Source organism: Rhinolophus ferrumequinum, chromosome 7, assembly GCF_004115265.2.
Source record: "Rhinolophus ferrumequinum isolate MPI-CBG mRhiFer1 chromosome 7, mRhiFer1_v1.p, whole genome shotgun sequence".
Classification (NCBI taxonomy): domain Eukaryota; kingdom Metazoa; phylum Chordata; class Mammalia; order Chiroptera; family Rhinolophidae; genus Rhinolophus; species Rhinolophus ferrumequinum.
In genome coordinates this window covers 83,694,925-83,710,565 of record NC_046290.1, presented here as the reverse complement: position 1 = coordinate 83,710,565, position 15,641 = coordinate 83,694,925, and the positions used below count along the sequence as shown (strand labels likewise).

General features: G+C 33.6%; 1 protein-coding gene across 1 annotated transcript in view; it reads right to left on the bottom strand.

Moving 5' to 3' along the window:
- SRFBP1 (serum response factor binding protein 1) overlaps nt 1-15,641 on the bottom strand; it is a 55,694-nt gene that overhangs the window by 8,157 nt on the left and 31,896 nt on the right. The window contains exons 4-5 of the mRNA XM_033111216.1: nt 9,389-9,460; nt 322-403 (exon numbers count right to left, since the gene is read on the bottom strand). Coding sequence (XP_032967107.1) covers nt 322-403; nt 9,389-9,460 — 154 coding nt within the window. The remainder of the gene's footprint in view (nt 1-321; nt 404-9,388; nt 9,461-15,641) is intronic.

Genomic DNA, 15,641 nt, shown 5'->3' with positions numbered 1-15,641 from the left:
CCATTGCATTCAATATCATGATGAACATATTACCATATATTAGTTATATGATATATATTCATATGTAAATATGTTATATATATTCAAATATTAGAATTTAGAAAAAAATACAAATTTAGTTTTTCTTCAGATATCAGATACCAGCCATATTTTCAGGTACCTTCCCTTCCCACATTTGGAAATAGTTGAAAGAGCTATTTATAATATAAAAGATCCTCAAAGGGAAGAAGAACCAAAATCATAAAAGGTAAATAGCCATTTATTCAAAATAATATACACAAATGGATTTAAGTACATGGCTTAAAAGTCACTTATTCGTACCTTTTAGGACATCTATTTTTTTCTTCAAAAGAGGGTGCATTGCTAATCTGGCAATTGCTCTTTCAGTTGCAGTAGAATCAGGCTGTGAATTGAAACAATAAACACATGGGAATAAAAACAATGTGACACTTATTATATTAATAAGTAAATAAAATAAAATAAAATACCATAGTTTTTGATAATTAGAGTTAGGGAACAGAAATTTGTTAATATTCTCATAAGTCACCTGTATAGTCCATGCTAAAGATAAATAAAATTCATGTTGACAAAAATACTACTGCCCTTAAACAATTGTAACTACCATGTAATCAATTAATAAATATTCTTTGGGTACTTAGTATCTTTCCGAAATTGAGGTTGGCATCATTTGTGATATTTAAAAAAAAATGTAATATAGCTCCTGCTTTCAAAGAGCTTAAAAGATTAAGTTAAGACTACATTAACATGAAAGAATCACGTAACACAAAGTATTAAGATGGGTGTTACGACTAACATTTGAAGTTCCATTTACTAGAAACCTAGAATTATCTAATCCTACATATTTATATTTTGAATGTCTAGTATTACTACTGCATTCTCAGACCCTTCCACCATGGTGCCCGGCTTAAAGCCAACACTATAAATATTTGATGATGACTGAATGGATATAGATTATACATGATATTTAATGTATTCATGAATTTAGAAAATTCATCATTCAGGCTAATTGCTTTAAATATCATTCGTAGGCCGACAACTTCCAAATGCTACCTCCAGCTCTAACTTAAACTACAGACTCATATATCCAACTACCTACTTCAGAATTCTGTTAAAAGATAATTCTTTGATTTTTCTTTCAAACCTACTTCTAGTAGTCTTTCCCATTTTATTGCATGTAATTTTTTTGGTTGCTTGGGCCTACAACCCTAAGGATTCTTCCATCACATTTCTCCTTCACCTCTCACAATTAATCCTTCAGCAAATCTTATGGTTCCATCTGCAAAATATATTCAACAAGATATTTGTTACCATTTCTACTCCTACCTTTGACCAAATAACCAACACATCCCTTGGACCAATGTAATAAGCTATACTTGGTCACTCTCCTTTCGATCTTGGTCACCCACAGCCAATTTTTCACATAGCAGTCACAGTGACCTTTTAAAATGTAACCAGATCATGCTATTCCACTATCTGTTCTTTAAGCTTTATTACCTTCGGATTCTTAGGCTATTTCACTGCAAGCTCTGTTCTACCTGGAATACTCTCCTTCCAAATATACTTAGCTGATCATCTCATTGTATTCGGGTCTCTGCTCAAATTTTATCTGAACTAATACAACACTTCCCATCAGTCCTTATTTGCTTCAAATCACCTAACGCAGCATGCCAGTGTATACACTTCCATGTCTGTAAGGCAGGGACTTTGTCTTCCTTATTGCTATAGATCCAGTGTGTAGTACAGTAACTGGTAATAGTTGGCATTCAATAAGCATTCCACAAAGCAAGTGAATAAATTTTATTAGTGTGTGAAAAGGAGAGTTACCAGCTTCAAGCAGACATTCAAATTTATTTTAAATTTACCCTGCATTGTAAATAGCCCAATATAAGGTTCCCCCACCCCCATAATACAAACTTATGAGTATCTAAGTAAAAGCTAGATGATGGCAGTTTGAAATCTATTCCGTTGGAGTACTACTGATCTAGGTAATGTTACCCCAATTATTAGGTTGATACAAAAGTAATTGTGGTTTTTGCAATTATTTTTAACCTTTTAGACCGCAATTACTTTTGCACCACTCCCCCACTCCCCTCCAATGAAGGACATGATTTTTTAGGCTGAAAAGATTCAACAAAATATATGAAAATAGAGAGTCACCTCAGAATATTGGGGCTTACAAGATTTCACGGGAAAAACAAAAACAAATCACACACAAAAAAATCAGGATTCACAATTGGAGGCCAAAAGACAATAGAGGAATGCTTCTAAATTTCTGACGGAAAATGATTTTCAAACTAGGTAAAAATAAAAATACTTTCAGACATGCAAGGTTTTAAAAAATTTACATCCCTTGAACCTTTTTCCCGAGAAGCTACAGGCTCCACTAAAATGAAGAAGGATACAAAAAATGAGGACGGCACGGGATATAATGGAATATAAGAAACAGAAGATATAGGCAAAATCCCCAGGATGGTAACAAGAGATTTAGAATACCTGGTGTATTAAGATTTCAATAACGGATGAGGAGTTTGGTATTATGCTAGAGAGAAGATACTAACAAAATAAACATAACAATTATAAACTACAGGAAATAGAAATATTATGCAGAAAAGGAAAAGTAATAATCACTTCATATGTGACTCAGACAAAATAACATAATCATGACCTATGTACATTAGCAGGGTGGAAGGGTACATATACGACATGCAGGAGGAACAAGATCTAAATCCTTATAGATGACAGCAGGAAGTCAACAGCTAATGCTTAAAATGTATTAATAAAAACAGACTGATGTGGGCATAAATTCCATAAGAATCAACTACAGTTGACAGTGGGGAAAACTAATAGAGAATTGTAATCATCATACAAATACCTTGTAGAAGTATTTGATTCTCAAAACTGGCAGACTGGCCCATGGGGCAGATCTCACCTGCTGCCCGTTTTTTAAAATAAGGTTTCATGGCAATACAGCCAAATTCGTTCGTTTACATACTATCTATAGCTGTACTATGTCACAGTGGCAGAGCTGAGTAGTCGTGACAAAAACTGAATGGCAGGTAAAATATTTATTACCTGGTCCTTTACAGAAAAAAGGTGTGCCACTTGCTCTAAACTGCATGTGAGTAGTCCTTAGCGGGGGTAAAACTAAAAAAAATTAGAAAAAAGAGAAGTATTTTAGCAGACTCATGATGTTTAAAAGTCACATTCAAATAAAAACACCATGACCACAGACTTCTGCTGCAAATCGAGGCAACTGGTTATAGCATTAAATGCGTTAAATACGCTTCCTGCATGAGAGGTTCGGGTTTAGTAGAGACAGTTTGGTCTTCAGTGCGAAAGGCAATGCGTTTTAATCCCCAGGAAATTCCCAGAACATGTATGTGTAAAAACAACAATGACAACAAAAACAGCTGGTCAGGAAAACTGTTATCCACACTTCAGGCACCTGGCCTTCCTTCCAGTTACAAGGGAAAAGAAGACCCTCCAGCAGCAGCTATTAACTGTTCTTTTCAGTACATTTCCTGTAGCAACTAAAAATTCACTTCTAAGGTAATCCTCAATGTATGATCATCTGTATTGTAAAACATAAATTAGAAAGTATTCTCATCACATGAGTCCATTTCCCATATTTTTAGATAAAAAGTCCTGGGAATCCCAAATAGATTCTGACTAAATGTATTCAAGTATAATAATTGTTCAAAACATAACTACTACTGTTCCCAAATTCCTGCTTTGACAACTTGCTAAAAGCTCTGATGAACTGGGTATTTTTCTTTCCATAGTTAGCTACATCTTTCCATCTGAGTTATAAAAAGTTTCAGAAGAGCAGTGGTAATACCTGCATGTCTAGTGGTTACTCTAAATACTGTTGTGTTAAAAATCATTTTATCATTGAGTTTATTTACCAAAGTTATTTCTCTGCCATGAAAGATATCCCAGAGTGACTTAGGGATCCAATTTCAGTAAATTATATTTACTGAAAAACTAGAATAAGTTTAAAGTTGTACAATTATGTATTAATCTAATAAATGAAACTGTTACTCTTATTTGTTGTATGTCTTCCTCTATAATGGTGTTTTTATGTCGCAACCTTTGTGGAAGATGCATTTGGGGAAACATACCAGGTTAATAAGAAGTGAGACACATTTTAACAGGGCCACTGCACTGCATAATTCTAGGGTTGCCACTGACATTGTAGCTGTCACAATTGGAGGGTGCAGTACACATCTTACGCAGCCGTACGTAATAGCGGTGAGTTCAAAGAACATAAAGGCTTGAGTCAGGGAAATGGCTAGGTATTCTTGAAATCAAGTCAAGACAGTATAACTGTCAGATAAAATTTTTCATCTGTGTTCCTTTTACCTCTTGCTAACATTTGAATGTAAAAAGTAAATAAATGATTTCTAATTGCTTTCTGAAGAAGAAAATTAAAGAAAGGTTTAAAGTGTTAAATTTGACATTTTTACTTAGGAGACATAAATAAGTTTATTTACATGATTACTGTAATTTATAAAATCTGATCGTTTTTAACTGAGACTTTCTTTAAATCAAACATTGTAAGAACTGAATGTATCAAAGTCAGGTTTCTGAAATCAGTCTAGTATGAGGATACTTGCTGAGAAAACACTTTTCTTCCAAAGTACTTGAGATAACTTTCTCTCATTTTTTGACCCAACTCCAAGCCCCTCTCAAACCTTTCTGGAAAGAAACTACATAGAAACATAAACAAAGAGGCCTGTGAAACAAGTGGGCTCAGGTTCACACCTTTGGCCGTGCTTTGGGTCTCTGCTGTAATTTGCTGACGTGTAGCAACTCACGAGAATAAGCAGGGCAGCAGCTGCCATGAGTCTTCAATTCCTTTGTTGCTCCTTAATTTATCTCCTGTCCATCTTCCTTTCTCCCCCTTTATATTACTCATATTTATATTTGTATTTATGTAAACATGATTTGTTATGTGAAGTCTTGGTCTTACACATGAAGACACAAATACCATCTTTTGAGGCTCATGATCACGCTCTCATTTAAAAGGTTAAGGCAAATGCACCAGTAACTACTCTTCCAAGGCAGAATATGATCAACCTCATAGGAGAGGCAGAAAATGCTATGGAGGCTTATAGAAAAAAAATAGTCATACATCAGAAATTTAAATACATTTATTTTGAGGCTTAAAATGCTAAGCAGTCTCTGTGAACAAATAGTTTTTACACCTGCATGAAAGTCTTCACAATATTGGGGGGTATGAAGGAAGCCACAGCTTTCCTTATTTAAAGTTGACACAGTGTTTGCCATGGAAAATTCTCAGGAAACTGTGGTTTAACACACCTCCAGTTTCTTCCATTTCAAATAAATTAAATAAAAAAGGGAAAATACCTCATCTTTTAATGGAAAATTTTTATTTTGGCATATGGGTATTTATTGTGAACACAAAGCATTTGGTGTTCAATGTTGAAAAGAATTTTGAGAATGTACATGTGAATATAAACAACAGTCTAAAAATGAAAAAGCTCTGTTACACGCAATGTTCATTCCTTTGAAATGATGCCTAAAACAAACTGACTCTAACTGAACTGGTAAAGGTAGAATGCTAGTACCAAGTGCTTTTAATACGAATTGGACTTAATTTCAATTCTAGGTTTTACCTAAAGATATAAATAAACACATTAATATTTGTACTTATTAAAAACATGTAGGGAGATAGTAGGAAACAGTTCACTCAGCTGGATCCAAAGAATTGTGGCAAACTGAGCAAACTAAGGCTTATAGTTCACACTCTAAGGGAACAGGAGACCTTTCTGTATTCGTTGGACTCTTGTAATCCCTATGACGCCATGATTCTAACATGTAATCTGACATATATGGAATCTTATTCCATCCTTTTGTCTTAAACTTTCGTTTTTTAGGCCGAGACCTAGGTTGGACCTGCCATTTTGTACTGACTGACTGGAGCCATATTTTTAATCTTTCTGGGCCTATTGTCTCATCTGTTAAATAGGGTTATCATCATCTTCCTTAAGAAAATTAATATAAAGCACTAATGAGTCAGGCAACTGACAACGGCAGTTGTTTAATATAACTAACTGTCTTTTATTTTCTACTGGGTTTTATATTCTTCTAGAAAACATTGTATCTTCTATTCCCTTCATGTCTTCCACAGTGCCTAACTGATTGCTATGCATGCAACAGATGTTTTGAATTGAGACACTCCTGAAATTCTGGCAACAGCTGTCTGGAAAGGTTCCAGTGTCTAAACCCTCTAGCTTCAAAGTCTCATCATATACACATTAACCGGCTACTTAACCTTTCTACCCCCTTTCTGCATTTGAAAACTAAAGACACTATTACTATTATTACACACACACATACACTCATGCATGTGCACATGCTTTCTATGAGATCACTGTGTAAGATCAACTGAGATAAGACTGCATATGGAAGAACTGTGCAAGCTGGAAGATGTTATACAAATTAGTATGTTCTGCTCTATTCTGATGGTCAGATAACCTTAAATGTGCAGAGCTCTAAGTAACAGAATAATTTCCTATTTGGTATTTTCCACTGAGCTCCTTTCCTATGGTAAACTAAAGAATAATTAGTTCTCCCTTCACGATACTTGGCTGCCTGCCTCATTTCTGTTGTACTAGTTAACGTATTAACACATTTTGATATGGAAGAACCTGAATCCAATGGAAGGATATCACAAATGAAATAACGTAGTAACAAAACAGCTGAAATCAAATAGCTTGGGAGGAATCTGAAATGATTCTTAAGCAAGGCAGTTTCCCTTGGCTTTAACTCCCTTAAGACATCCATTAAGAATTCTGATGAAACAGAACTGTTTTTCCCTTCCTGCCTCTCCACTTCCCTCCCTTCCTTTTATTTGGAGGAAGGTACAAAAGGGCAGAAATGTAATCAGGCTTTACTTCACAATATTTCAGTCAGATCTTAAGCTTTTTAATCTGAATTACTATTATAAATCTCATGACTACAAATCTAATAACATGCAAATGAATTTACTATCACAAAATAATAAGCTAAACTAGACATTTGTTTCCTCATTTTTTTAAATATTTTTTTAAATTTATTGGGGTGACAATTGTTAGTAAAATTACATAGATTTCAGGGGTACTATTCTGTATCACATCATCTATAAATTACGTTGTGTGTTCACCACCCAGAGTCAGTTCTCCTTCCGTCACCATATATTTGATCCCCCTTACCCTCATCTCCCACCCCCCCCAACCCCCTTACCCACTGGTAAGCACTAAATTACGTTCCCCAGATTAATTTTCAAAACCCCGTTGTTTCCCCATTTTTAAGATAATGATATTTCACACACTGGAAGGTTGAACAAAGGGTCGCAAATGGAAGACGAAACTCTAAAAAAAAACCTGATTTTACATGTATTACACATACATTAACTAATTAACCTTCCAAAGTGAAAACAACCTGGCTCAGAAGTTAAAAAAAAAAAAAAAAAAAAAAAAAAAAGACACAGGATACTTTATTATGGGTATTTCCAAGTTCAACTTCAGTAGTAATTTAACCAAGTTTTACTGTTAATTAGACTTTAAATGAAAACATAATATTATTAGGGACCTAAACATAAATTGCTTTTTACTCTTACCACAAATTAAACATTAATGAAATACTTTTAGAATTTAGCAACCGGAACATTAAAACAACTCATTCTAGTAAAAATCTTAAACTATTATTTTTTTAAAACTCTCAAGAGAAAACAAAAAACTATTCTGCCATATTTTTATACAATTACCTCTATTCTATTTCACATGTTATTATTTTGTGTGATATAGGACAAACCACACATTTAAAACCATAATAAAACTAAATTTTCCCTCTTTATGAATGAAGCCTATAAAACAATACTTACTGTAAAATCACACTCATACAAGATAAGGAAGCTGTGAAATCATGCTCCCGACTTTGGCGCTGCCTTAATCACAATGACAATGACAGCAACAGCCAATCCCCGCACCTCTCAAACAAAAACCATCATAGTCTGGCCTTCTTACAGTCAAATGCCTTAATGTTTAACATGTCTAACTAGTATCAATTAATGGTAGAGATAAGTGAGTGCTAGTCTACATAAGTGTAGAATACAAGTATTTATTTTTTCCTTAAGCTGGAATAGGCAAATTGACACTTATAGTTGGAGATTCCAAAATCCCTCTCTTAGTAATTGATAAAAAAAAAGAAGGCTGAAAATCAGTATAGATATATATAAATCACTGAACAACACCATCAACCAATTTGACCTAATGACATTTATAGGACACTAATTCCAATAGAATATATGTTGCTTTCAAGTGCAAATGAAAGTCACCAAGACAAGCCATACTCTGGCCCGTAACACAAATAACAAAGTTAAAAGAATAAAAATTAGAAAAAGTATGTTCACAGATCATAAAGAAAACAGTAGCAAGACTATACCTGGAAAACTCCTTAACTGCTCAGAAATTAAACCATATACTTCTAATTAAACTATGTGTCAGAGATGAAGTTTCAAGGGAAATGCAAAACATTTTGAACTCAAAGAAAATGAAAATATAACATATCAAAAATATGGGATGCTGCTCAAGTAGTGCTGAGAGGGAAATTTATAGCATTAAATTTATTGCATTTAAACAGAGGAGAGGACTAAAGTCAGTATAAGCTTCCACATGAGAAACTAGAAAAAGAGCAAAATAAACAAATGCAAGAAGAAATACAAATTTGAGTAAATGGTAATGAAAGTAGTGAAAACTGAAAAGCAATAGAGCAAAATAAATCAATCAAAGCCAAGTCTGTTCTCAGACAGAACTGTCTTATGTAGGCATTATTAGCAAAATAGATGGAAATGCAACAGGGCAAATAGTAAGGAAGAAGCAGGAGCGGCAAATCCAAGGAGAAGAAAATCTAGGTAAAAGTCCAAACTGTGCCACCTACCAGTGATACAGCCTTAATCAGCTCACTTTATTCTTTCAGTTTTCTCATTGGAAGAAAGGACATAAAAATAATCCTCCACAGAGTGAATGAAAGGATTCAATGAAATATTCATGGACATTATTATGAAAAGAATAAAAATTGAGATTGTTCTTAATTAGTAAGATTTAACACACAAATGTCAAACCAAGTTCAACATACCTTTAAAGTGTGAGAACATAGCAAAGTAAAACGCATAAATTACCATAAATTTTTTTGTGTGTGTGGCAATATTGGAACTCAAGTGGGTAAAAATCATTATATACTAATAGTAATTGGCTTCTTGATAAGTTTTCTCATCAAGGAAAACAGTGGCAAAAAAAAAGTAAGTCAAAAAACATAAATAAGGAACTTTTCCTAAAAGAAATACAATCCATTGCAAATATACCTTTTTGCAGATTTTTTCAAAATTGATATCATCACCAAGAGCAGATTTAGTTACTATATCAGGTTTCAATTCCTGTAAAAAAATAAAAAAGTATTTTAGTTATGAATCTAATTTTAAATTGTCATTATAAGTTACATTCCTTCCCATGTTTTGCTTTTAATAAACCTGCTATTAAATAAATTATTTGTATAGAATAACCTCTATCATATATAGTAAGAAAATATCATGCTATGAAAAAAAGCCACAGCAAAATGAATTTAAGAGCTAATCCCCCTCAAGACAATTATATTCAGAGTCCATGGAAGCCAGAAAATTCAGTGTGCCATAAAATCTCCAAAATGATAAAAACATTTCCTTAATAAAAATAAGATTAAAACAATTCAAAATGTTAATTTAAGACTTCTTAAGTTTAGAGAACTTTTTACTAATTTTAAAGACATTAAAGGACATTGGCAATTTTATCAATTTATAGAGAAATGTAGATTTATAAATACTTAATTTTCATGCTTAATTAAAAAAAAAAATCTAAGCCACAAAATACTTTTATATGATGCAAGGAATTAATCCAGATTTATTTTAGAAAATTAAGAAAAAAACACACAGAAAAGCAGAGAAAAATAAGTAAAATTACTGGAAATGTTTACATGGTTATAACTTTATCACACATCCTTCTTCATATTTAAGAGAACTTTAGTTTGATGTCCTTTCCGATAAAAAAATGATGTATGACTTTAAGATCATACGAAAATGAAATTTTCCTACATTAATAGTTATCAGGTTATTCTAAAGTGCATGAATATAGAGATACAGATAGACAAACAGACAAACAGATACAGATCTGAAAATGCTATGCTGCTGGTCTTAAAGATAGAGGAAGGCTGTGAGTCAAGAATGCAGGTGGCCTGAAAAAGACAAGAAACTGATTCTGCACTCCAGTCACAACCCGATCAACATCTTGAAGACTTCTGACCTCCAGAACTATAAAATAAGAAGTCTGTGTTGTTTTAAGCCACTGAACTTGTGGTAATGTTACAGCAGCACCAGAAAACTAGTATACTTTCTATATCCTACCAATCTTCGTATTATAAACTAATTCAGTATACCGTATTATTTGAACATGCATCATCTACCACAAATAATGCCTAGAATTAAATATTTACCCTAAAACTACCAAAGCAAAATTTAGATGCATTTGGATGGCTTAAACTTTCCTTACCACAATATTCATACTTAAGTATTTTGGGACTAATTCATTTAATGCCTTAGTTTTAGATATAACCATATGTGAAATTAAAAGGGAACGCTAGCTCCTAAAATATACTAGTTCACATAAAATTTTAAAATGGTGTTCAAGTAGCAAAACTGTGTAGATAGAAATGTTGTGCTATTAACTAGAATTTTTATTCAGCGTTGTCTATCATAAGTGGACATTGAGGAACTAATAAATCAAATGATTTTTAGACAATGCACAAACTGCAATGAGTAATATACTATGAAGTTATTCCTCCCTCCCTATACTTTTATTCAGAACAGATCAGGTATTTATTGCCTTTCAGAATAAGATTCTTTTAGATGTATCACAAATGGATAGATACCATCTCAAATATTAGTACTTCCTTCAGAAGTACTAAAAATTAACCCACAGCCTTTCTGAATCTTCTAAGAGTCTGCAGTGGAGTCTACTTGGGAAGTTCATGTTAAACTGCCAAGATTTACAAATTATCTCTTAATTGTTCTAAATTCTAGATTCATACACATTCTGACTCAGAATGTCTACTATATAAAGGAGAAGTTTTAAACAACTATTTTCATTATTCTTGGATTAAATTTAATAGTTTTAACAATAGGTTATAATGTGGAAACAAAATTTAATTTACTCATATTTTAAGAAAAAAATTTCCCTTTAAATTGATTGTGAAATGCAGTTGCTATAGCAAAATTCACTACGGTCTACTAGATCAGTAATTTAGACTGCAGAAGATATTGGGAATTTCTTTTTCTTTTTTATAAGATCTGAAGTAATTCATAATCTTCAAAGAATGCCTGGGACGGTGGGTAATTTCCTGGATTTGTGGTTGTGGTACCTTACCTAACAATACTTGGGGTGCCAAAAAAATGTATACACGTGACTTTTATTCATCTTCTATTATCAGTATATATTGAGTACTACAATTTTAATACAGTTTTTTCCTTTCTTAAAATGTGTATATATTTTTTTGGCACCCTCTGTAGATCTATTCTCTTCATTATAAATGAAGGTTTCCCATAAGCTCTTTGGAAAGCAAGTAAGATTGCAAGCTCTGTGGGTAAAACTCCAAAAGCCCTAATTTAGGTAAAATGTAGAGAACTCTGAAAGACAAATGGTATTTAGAGGCTTGGACACTCAAAAGCTTCAACAATTCCAGCTTTATGGCTGACTATTCAGAAGTGGAATACACTATCCCCGCTGGCTGGGAACAGTTCTCCTTCAAGTGCATGGGAAGGAAGCAAACTTGAATCCAGTCAGGTAATAAGCCATCCAGTCAAAAGAAAATGGCCTGAGGAACTATAAATACATAAAACGGAATAATTCATGCTTATATTAACCTTTATCTTCCATTTTCTCGATAGAAAAATGGAATGAAGAGCCTAGAGTGTAAGTTCTCAAAGGTCAGAACAGCTTTGACTATTCAGCGTTGACTATTATTAGTTCCCAGCACAAAGTCATATTTGTTAGACTGGACCAGAGTGAAGAAATTTAAAATGCCTATTTCTTAGTGACAAAGATAAAATCTAAAGAGGTCAGTAAAATCTCTTATCTACAGGAAAATCAAATTCAGGATTTGCCAAATAATTTTTATGTGGGCTTTTTTCTTTAGAGAAGCAAAGCTGAAGTAAACAAATACTGAAGAAAAAAAAAACAACAAAAAAACAGCCAGGAGGACTACTGGAGTGTTGAAAAGTATTCTACATTACTATAATTTTTATTTATAATGGGAGAAGGTAAAACACTACTTAAGGACTCACTGAAACACAGATAATATATTGTGAATGGCTGGGAAACCACATTGGCTAATAAGCCAGACACTGTGCCAGCTAAAAGATAAGACTTTGCTCTTTCTGAGAAAAGGTTTCATGTTAACGGTAAAACTAAGATCCATTTCCAGACCAGCAATAGACATTTTAGATAGCAGCTATATACCTATTCCAAGGACATACATATATATGCAGTGTTTTAAAGTCATCTGGTCCTCTCCTATACCACACTGAAACATAGTTCAGAAACTATCAATTAAAAATGTGAAAGAAAAGAGTTCAGTGCTAAATGGTTATTTTACATTAAGACATTTCTAGTGTATGGGGTTCATTCTAAGTAAAATGACCAACCAGACAGGAACACTAAGCTTTCTTTTATACAACACTAATTCCAATGCATTTTTTCAGATAAAAGTATTTCTCTTAAATTTTAGAAAGGTTTCTCTCTACTTTAAATATAACTACTTCAAATATTCTGCAATTTCAAATGCAGAACAAAACACATTATTCCATATTGTAATTTGCAAATTTTATGCCAAAATCATACATTATGAACTTGGAAGGAAAAAAAAAACCCTAAATACACTTCAATTTAGAAAAAAAAATGTTTCTGAACATTTTTAAATCAAAGAAATTTTAGATACAACTTAGACACATTAAGTGGCTTAAAAAACAAAGACATACAGACAAAACAATTCTCAATTAGAAAACCACAAATCGAGAATAAACTATAGGAAGATGAAGATATCCAGTTATGTAACAGGTGCTAAATATGGAATACTGGACTAAAAACTTTAAAATTAGTGTAGGAGAAACTCATACTAAATTAGACAAGTAAAACTTGAGCAATTTGACTCAACTAAATAAAAATGATGCAACGGTTTTTCAATAAAAATGTTTAAATTTATCACCAATACAAGGGAAATTAAAAATATCAGTAATTTCCTAAACAAACGCTAACTAAACTTAGGTTCTAAAACTGAGTTTAATTAGGTAGTTTCCTTTGATTTCCTTTAAATGACTCAAGTCTGAAAATATTAATCCTTCCACATGGGACCTTAATTCATCAGTGAGAAGGGCTCTGTGCTGACTTGCGTAAAACACATATTCTTTTATTTTTAGACATTCAATCCAGCTTTATTTTCTAGCATCAGTATAATTTCTTTTATTTAAGCTTTCCAATAGAATTATCCAAATCATCAAAAAGACAAAATAATGCATTAAGTGCTTTATAATATATACGCCATGAATTACTAATCAATTCATAAAACATTAGAATTAGAAGGGACTTCAGCTATTACATAATTCTACTTGTGCAGACGAGTTATTAACTCGGCAGGCCCGGGATGCTCCAACTTTGTGCATACCTGAAAAAGGCCTATCTTTATTTAGGACTGGCCTATGGCCCTCTCCTGAGATGAGCTCTGAGCCCTTGGGCCAGAGGGTACCAATTTGATCAGATAGTTTATGCTAACACTGTGATTTATGGCGACCACTTCTCCACTCTGGGAGGCCAGAGACTAAGTAGTTGAGATCAGTCATGCAGATGATTCATGCCTGTGTGACTGGCTCGCAATAAAAATCCTGGACACCAAGGTTCAATCAAGTACGCTTCCCTGGTGGGCAACACTGCAAGTGTTGTCATACTTCATTACGGGGAGTGTGTCCATGTGACCGTGCTGGGAGAGACACCTGCAAGCTTCTGCCTGGTTTCCTCCGGACTTCCCTCATGTGCCTTTTCCTTTTGCCGATTTTAATCTGTATTCCTGAACAGTAAGAAACTATTACCGTGAATGGGAAAGCTTGTTTGAGTCCAGGGAATGCTTCTAGTGAGTCACTAAGCTTCAGGGTAATCTGGGGAAATCCGTGACCCACTCAATTCTATAGAAGAGGAAATGATAACTCACAGTTTTAAGAGACTCATTGAGGTAATACAACAGGGATAGGACTAGAATGCCCACATTTTGCTTTTTGCCATATCCTCTTATCAGTCAGTGGAGACAAATTAGAAATTGTTTTAATTCCGTCCCTAATCACGTTAAACTAACATCGCTCAAGTTTCCTACACTAAAGGTAGCCATGCATAAATAACCAGATCTGTCAGCATGTTTCCGTTCCTTATTCCACAGTACCATGTACCACTGCTTTGTCTCTATTCAAAATAGCAAATTTAATTGGAATTAGGTAATCCCATTTTAGGTTATTTGTCAATTTCCTTCTCTTTCTTCTCTCCAGAGGCGTTATGTGAACAACCAAATATAGCAGTCCCCCTTATCTGATGGAGGTACATTCCAAGATCCCTCGGTGATGCCTAAAACCACAGATAGTACCGAACCCTATATATACTGTTTTTTCCTATACATACATACCAATGGAAAAGTTTAATTTATAAATTAGGCTCAGTAAGAGATGAACAACAATAACTAGAGTACAAAAATAATAAAGTAGAACAATTACAACAACAGAATGCAATCAAAGTTATGTAAATGTGGTCTCTCTCTCACACTCAAAATATTTTACTGTACTGAATTCACCTTTGTATCTAAAGGAAGTACTTTATGGCTTCTCTTTGGCATACATGAACTGCCAGCATCACTATTCGTGAACTCTGGGGACATTAAGTAAAATAAGGGTTACTTGAACACAAGCACTGTGATACTTTGACAGCTGATCTGATAACCAAGAGGGCTACTAAGTGACTAACAGGTGGATAGTGGATACAGTGTGGATTCACTGGACAGAGGAATGATTCAAGTCTGGGTCCAGGGACTTCATCACACCACTAAGAACTTATGAACTGTTTATTTCTGGAATTTTTCACTTAATATTTTCAGACCTCAATTGACCGCAGGTAACTGAAACTGCAGAAACTGCAACTGCGGATAAGGAGGGATTACTGTACTGTCTCAGCTGTATCACCAATGTAGTGTCGTCTCTGGCTGAGTGGGGGAAAGTATATTTGCAACCAAACTATTTATTCTATATCAGGCTGTGGGAAGGGACACTGAAACAAGACAAAAAGTAACTTGCTGGCAGTAACCATGTTGATATTTTAAATTCCAAGAGGCTCTCATTGAGGCTGAGCTTTTAATAAAATCTTTGCATTTTCCAAAATGTGATTAAAATTGGAATATGATGTTTAGATTACGAAAAGTTAATTCCCAATGTAAAGAATTACGAGGTGCCAAGAAAAGTCTGGATGTTTGGAGTCTTATTGTCTATTTGGAAATAAGGCAAA